At 36.1% G+C, this 7233-nt stretch overlaps 2 protein-coding genes across 2 annotated transcripts in view; one reads left to right on the top strand and one right to left on the bottom strand.

The window, feature by feature from the left end:
- Positions 1-5097: 5097 nt before the first annotated feature.
- The window catches only part of LOC108972933, a 9080-nt gene continuing 6944 nt past the window's right edge, over positions 5098-7233 (bottom strand). Inside the window, exon 3 of the mRNA XM_018939840.1 lies at positions 5098-6336. The gene's annotated coding sequence lies outside the window, so the exon portion shown is untranslated. The remainder of the gene's footprint in view (positions 6337-7233) is intronic.
- LOC108972905 (pupal cuticle protein Edg-78E-like) lies at positions 5807-6386 on the top strand. The gene is made up of 2 exons (XM_018939797.1): positions 5807-5878; positions 5976-6386. The coding sequence occupies exons 1-2, from the start codon at positions 5807-5809 to the stop codon at positions 6384-6386; spliced, it is 483 nt and encodes a 160-aa protein (XP_018795342.1).

Below are 7233 nucleotides of genomic sequence, written 5' to 3'. Positions count from 1 at the left end.
GGCTTAGTAAACATATGTATGAATATAATTTAAAAAAAAATATTTGTTTCAAAATAAAAGATTTCATAACAATATCTCTTTTTAAATCCATATTTCGTTGCAATCTCTATACTATCGCTTCATTTTTAGTAGTTTGAAACCTCCTTTCTTAACGAAATCATATATGGTATTATAAATGAAATAAAATACTTCGGTAGGACTTCAACTATCGAAACTGCAACGACTCGCCTGCATCTGCATGTCGGATGCCATTTGCACATATGCGACGGCGGCACTTGAACTAATGCTGGTACTCACACCACATCACCTAGTAATCGGTCAGGAAGCCAACAACACACTGCTTTAAATGATAGCAGGAGGGTTTGGCAGAGGTAAGGTAATCTCTTCCCAGCGTATGAAGGACTTAAGTAGCGAAAGACCACTGGCTCTTCTACCAAGATGATTTCGCTCTCGAGCTACTGCTAAGGGATAGTACAAATAATTGGTACACCGACGGCTCAAAAACGCCGGAGGGAATTGGTGCAGGAGTCGCAGGATCACCCACCAAACTCTCTAAACCTATGAGCAGTTTTCCGAGCATATTCCAAGCAGAGGTCTTTGCTATAAGTCGGTGCGTAGAGATAAAACTACAACGCAACCATCACAATGCACGTAGACTCAACGACAGTCAAGCAGCACTTAAAGCGGTTTCTGCGTACCAGATCAAATCGTTATTGCTACAGGAATGTGTAAAACGGTCGAACAGTCTATCAGATCGTAGCCAATCGCACCTTATCTGGGTGCGCGGTCACAAAAGTATAGACTAGAATGAATTGGTTGCTGAGCTCACCCTCTCCGCAGCATCCACCAACATAGTAGGACCCGATCCTTTCATTGCGGTCGGTACCCATGCCATAAAGAAGCTACTGCGCAAGGATGAAAGAGTGGGAAGAGAGGGGTATTGACATGCCAAGTTGCTAATGAGTGTTTACAACCTTAAAAGATTTAAATATATATATTATCAACATCCCAAGGGACAAACTCAGGCTACATATCGGTTTCTACACTGGTCAGTGTAAGCTCAAGAAACACTTATATAATATGGGCCTAATTTCTTGTGCAAATTGCCAGCGACATGGAGCCTGAAACTGCAGAAGACCTATTAATTGACTGCACTGCAGTCCGTAGGCGCAGGATAAAGACCCTTGGATCCATGTTTCCAAATAAGGATCACATTGCCTCAATATCACTTATCAGTATATTTGAATTTATCAATACCTGTATGCTGGGACTAAGTCCGGCGTTGTGAAATAGAACCTTAGGTCACGATGCGATTGAATGACAATTATCCCATAAGTTTACGTTGAGCCAACGCAAACATTTTCCGTATTGTTCTTTAATATAGTAAAACTGTCTAAAAACAACGGAAATTAATAAGAATTTTAAAAGTCGAGAATCGTAAATTGTACACAATTTTTTTTACACATGTTTTGGAATCTTGTCGGTTTATTAAAGATAATTTTAACGAAATATTACCAAAATAGTGTCCGGGTCCGGTCTTTTAAACTTACTGGGTTTGAAAGAAAACGTATGAAAATAGTAATAAAAACGTTGTATGGACTAAATCCTTCGCTTAGCCTACGTACTATGAATGTCGGACATGTTGTCTTTTTTCCGAGTTTTATTTCGTGTAAGAATAAGAAGATTAAAGTTAGTATATTGTCGAAAATGTATGAATTCGGTAGAATTTTAATCTAACATCTATATTGATAGTGAATATATTAGATGGTAAGAAAGGTCACTTAACGAAATCGAGTGTATATCTCTTGTTATAAGATGAACTAGTATAAAATATAGATCAACAATCTCCAACTTGAGAACTTTTAACACCTAAACTCTGAGAAAGTAAACAAGAAACAAGAAAAAAGAAGAAATGTTACTTCGGTTGCACCACACACACAAGAACGGGATTCGGACCGTTCGATTAGGATGGGAGCTATTTTCAACAGTCGGCATTAAAATATAAGATCTATATCTCAAAACTAGAGGATTAGCTCGCCTATATACAAACAGACAGACAGACGAACGGATGGACGGATATGGCGAAATCTATTCAGCCCCTCAAGCTGATCATATATACAAGGTTTGTACAAAAAGTATCGCTACTTGTATTCGATTTTTGATTGTTTTGTTGCTTTATGTTGGTGCTCATATCCCTTATTTATGCTGACAGGGTTGACCATTTTGAGTGTATAGTTAAATTTTGACATGTGCTTTGCTTGGTCAGGCTTTGGATCGTAATCGAGTTTTGCTTATTCCAAAAAATGGATCAAAGGATCTGTATACATTTTGTGTGAAAAACAAAATTAAGTTGAATGCAATGAAAATGGTCGTACGAATAAAGAATATTACCATCCGCCAGAAAATTCCGAATTTGTTACAAAAAAAAATGGCTTTTGGACCATAATAATGCTAATGTTCACGCTCTCTAGCTCTGGGCCTTGTGATTTTTTTATTCTCGAAAGATATGAATCAATAAAGATGAGGAATGCACCGCGACCTTTGGTCTATTGTGCCCTCTCCTGACTCACTTTGACTCGCCTAGGCCCAGCTCATTAATGAAGTCCAGAAGATTACCGGGCGCTAGCGAGGCAATGCGATCCCTATCTGGAAACATCGACCCAAGGGCCGGAGTTTCAGGCTCCCTGTCACAGAACCGGCAATTAGCGAAACATAGGAGACACATTAAGCAACGACGCTACGTTACGATTGGATATAAAAACTGCAAGGAAGAAAAAGTAAATAAGATCTATAAAAATGACTTTTTAAGCGCTTTGAGGATTGGAAAAAACGCTGACAGAAGTGCCATCTTGGAAATAAATCTTTGAAGGGAACAGAATAGATATGCATGAATAAATAAGTACTTTCAAAAAAAAAAAAAAAAAAAAAAAAAAAAAAAAAGAAAAAAAAAAAAAAAAAAAAAAAAAAATGTGATACTTTTTGAACTAACCTCGTATATACAGTTATTTATATACATGTATATACTCAGCTCAAAGTTAGAAGTAATTTCTTCAAATGTATGTATGCTTTAGGTAATTTTTTTAATATTAAACATACGCACTACAGAGTAAAATGAAGTAAAATGTTGCTTGGTCTTTTTTTATTTTAAAACTAAAAAAAAAATATACTCTGTTGCATTATGTTGCGAGAGTATAATAAATTACACTTCCAATTAAGTTGATTGTTTTGATATTTGAAGACCGGTTTTCATTAATATCTATAAAATCTTAGGAAAAAAAATTCAATTTCGTAATTTTTTTAATGACGACTTTTTACTATCATTGTCAAACGACAGTAGAACTTAGTTCGCTTAATATTTTAGCCCACAAGATTGCGAATAGTATAAGTATATTGTGTATGTATGTATGGCTGCGTGCGCACTTATTGCATCTTTCACGTATAATTCGCCACAATTGTTCTGATAGCTGAGAAAGACAAATTAGAGTTCAGTGTCAAAACTTAAAGTGAAAAATGTTTAACGAACTTCAAACTAAGGTTCTAACCAAGTAAATAGAGTAAAAACTCCATGAACCTCACTAAATGAGATTGTTCTCTAAATGAAAAGTCGATTAATTTTCATATCTCAAAAACTTGTGGAGGAAGTTCGACTAAAAATTATTAACTTGCATTCTCATGCTAACGTCCTAGTAAAACTTTAAAAGCAAGACTCTTATATACATTTGATATACATATGTACATTTGAATTTGTACCTCCTCTTCACTTCCTCAAGCACTTTTCATAGAGACTAGACACTCACCTATACAAATATTTGCGCGGTCTGTCAACAGGGCTTTGGGCATGCTTGATCATGCGAATGAAACCCGTTTTCAAACAATCGAAGAGATAAATAAATTAACTAATTCATCTGGAGGGGATAATTTTGGAAGCGACAAAACAAATATTGATGGATAATTAAATACTTTGAGCTTTATTTACAATTTCCGGATACTTTTTTCACAATTTATGTATTCTCTGTGTTGTTTCATTATTTAAGGTACTCAATCTAAAAAATTTACTTGTTCATTATAAGCGGGTTTGGTTAAAACGAATATTGGTTATTTCGGAATATTACTGCAATTTCACAGCCAACATTAAATAAATTCAATTAAGGCTATTTGCAGTTCCCACGCGCTTAAACAAGCAAAATGATTCCCATTATGAACAGTTGAAATTCACTTAAACCACACCATGCTACTTGAGACCATTGACAATTCGCGCTCGATCCAAGGCTGAAAAGGTGAACCATGAACTGCCTGAGTGGTCGACAATTTTAACAGATTGGTATCCTCACTGCGTTACTGTTTAATTTTCACATTTCGAAGCCCCTTCAACCACCTGAGAGAATTTCGATCTCCTCAACCTTCCTCGCTTCTACCCCACACCGACCATATTCACTAAACTGGTCGAAGGAGTACAGTCACTTTAACATTGCAGTTGATGACGTTAAAATTCCGACTGTTAAAAATCCAAAGATTTTCAGTGTAACATTCGACAGCCCTCATACGACCGCGATAACTGTCAATGTACGGGTGGCAAAAAATGGAAGGCAGAACATGGGGAAAAGACAAAAAAAAAGCCGGTCCTTAACTACGCCGCACCAATACGCCTGGATGCAGTGAAATGCAGACGAAGAAACTTTAAACATGACAGAACACAGCAATCCGGACTATAATATGAAGGGATCTTTTCTTAACTTTCTTCACAGTGAAGCCATAAACTCCTTCTTCTCAGTGAATGGCGGAATTGGAGTCAAACCACCACCCATTGCAGACGACGAGCTCGAGTTGCCGCTAGAATCTAGAGTGACCCTTGCAGAACTTCATTCTGGAACTGTCGCAGGTCAAACTCCTTATCCAGAATCTACCCGAACGAAATATATGTATGTTCAGCATGCTACGGGTCCCGCATGACTTGAGCCACCTCTGTGCATGGTCTGATCCAGTCTATACAGCATGTATCCGGAGCCCACACCCAAACGGAGATTAGATAAGCATTACAACTACAACCAATAAAACTACCATTTCATCAGTCTACCTGCAAATTATAACACTTAGGACTTTAGTTAGTGGCTGCCATATCGGCGCACAAATGAAGATTTTATTTATTTGATACTGATATAAATATTCTCGCTCCATAGGGCTACTTCTATAGCATCACGTGCTTCCAAATGCACAGTATGTAGAAATTGGTGAATTAAGTAGATTTTCTGATGATGTTTATGATTTATGCAGCGATCAGTTGACAACTCCATCGGTCAGTTCAATTAATATGGTTGAAATTAAGCATTACATAATATTTATTTAATTCCGCAAAAGACACATATTCAACAAACGTGCCAAACAAGATTCCTAACGATCAAAGCGCACTCTACATAGCGGTTGTTGCATGCATTACTATTGCTCAGTGCTTGATGAGTGAAATACGCAGGCGTCACGTCGCATTAAACACTCGAGTTGACATAAACAACTTGCAGAGGGATGGATATGTCGTTTTTGTGACACTAAACTAATTAACGACGACAATTTTTCTCTTCTTTTAAGAATTGTTTGCCGAATTAATTTGCATATCAGCGACGCATCTATAAAAGCTTCCATCGCGCCAGAAACCCGCTTCATTTCGTTACGAATCCGCCAGCGGCAGATTCATTGTGTTGTATGTGTATGGAAAAACAAATAAACGTGCTGCTAACTGAACTTCCGGACGGTGCTTTCAGAATATATTCATTTCCCGTCAGCTGTGTCATTGGACGCTATTACGAATCAAATAATGGGAATGTTGTTTAAAATACGGGTGACACGTAAAATTCGATACAGCATAGTTGGACAATTCCAAACAACGGTTTGTTCTTAATGCACCGCTTAATTTAACTGGCTTAACTATAGTCCTTTATGGATAATAAATAGTTGCTCTCTTCTCTTCTCTCTTCCATTTGCAGTTTAAACGTCTCCTCTTGTGTGTAGTCATCTGTGATATCTTTGTACAACACTTGCAACCTGTGTATGCGGCTGTAAAACCACTTGATCGTGATGCACACATCATATACTACAAAAACCAAGCACCGAGTGAAAGCGGTGATTTTCATTACGAATTCCAAACATCCAACGGCATCACAACAAAAGCAGCGGGAAATAAGTTCGGCCATAGTGGTGTGGTGCAGTACATTTCGGCAGAAGGCATACCCATCACGATGACATATGTAGCCGATGCCGATGGTTATCATCCGACAGGCAAACACATACCAAAGTTACCGGAACAAGTTTGGGCAACCCAGATTGGTAGTAAACGCCAACAACGAACTGTGGACGAGAAGACATATGCAAAAACTACTGTTAGAAAAATACAATAGTAAAAAAATAAGTGTGATTAAATAATGATGTGCAAAATGCGGTTTCTAAAAGATTATTTCAAATTTAAAACTTAGAACGGGGAGTCAATCTGAAAATTTTCACAAAAAAAAAATATATATATATTTCAGATCGTTAAAAATAGTTTTATATAACTTGTACCGCCGTAATTGTAATCGTCTACATATAGTGCCCAATCTAACCTTAAAATTTCCAAATGTGGGGTTTGACTAAAATATAATGAATTGTGTTCAATACTTGCTAATAAGCTTTAGAAATAGGATTTTAATATTTTAATAATTAAAGGAATTTTTAAGAAATATAATATATTGAAATTGTTTTTATAAACTTCAAATCGTTATATAAAAACGCAAAAGACTCGACTTATACTAACAATAAAATAGAATTAATACTAATATTAATTTCTATAAGAGAAACAAAAAGGTATTTCATACATAAGCAAAGTATGTACACACCTGCTCAAATCAATAGTTACACGATAAAACTTAGTACTCTCAACAATTTAAAAAACTTTTTATGGGCTGTAAGCTACAAATTATGCTGTAAGTTTAATTAAATAAGATGGCATCGCCCTTTCTAAGAGAATGAAGCATGTGATTCCCCGAATTAATGCGTGAATTCTCAGGAAAAAAATTGCTCAATATAATAGTTACACATACAGTTGTCCACAAAAAAATAGGAGTGACCACATGAGAAAAACGATTTTTTTAATTTTCTTTAAGAAAAGAGTTTTTTTTTCAAAATTTTTGAAGAATGTAATTAACTAAAGATCTATTAATACTTCCACATTTCATATTTTTCAATTAAACATAAACAAAGTTTTATATC

Source organism: Bactrocera latifrons, unplaced genomic scaffold, assembly GCF_001853355.1.
Source record: "Bactrocera latifrons isolate USDA-ARS-PBARC rearing strain unplaced genomic scaffold, ASM185335v1 scaffold_44, whole genome shotgun sequence".
Lineage (NCBI taxonomy): Eukaryota > Metazoa > Arthropoda > Insecta > Diptera > Tephritidae > Bactrocera > Bactrocera latifrons.
Note: the sequence above shows the minus strand (reverse complement) of the source record. Positions and strands in the feature narration are given on the sequence as shown.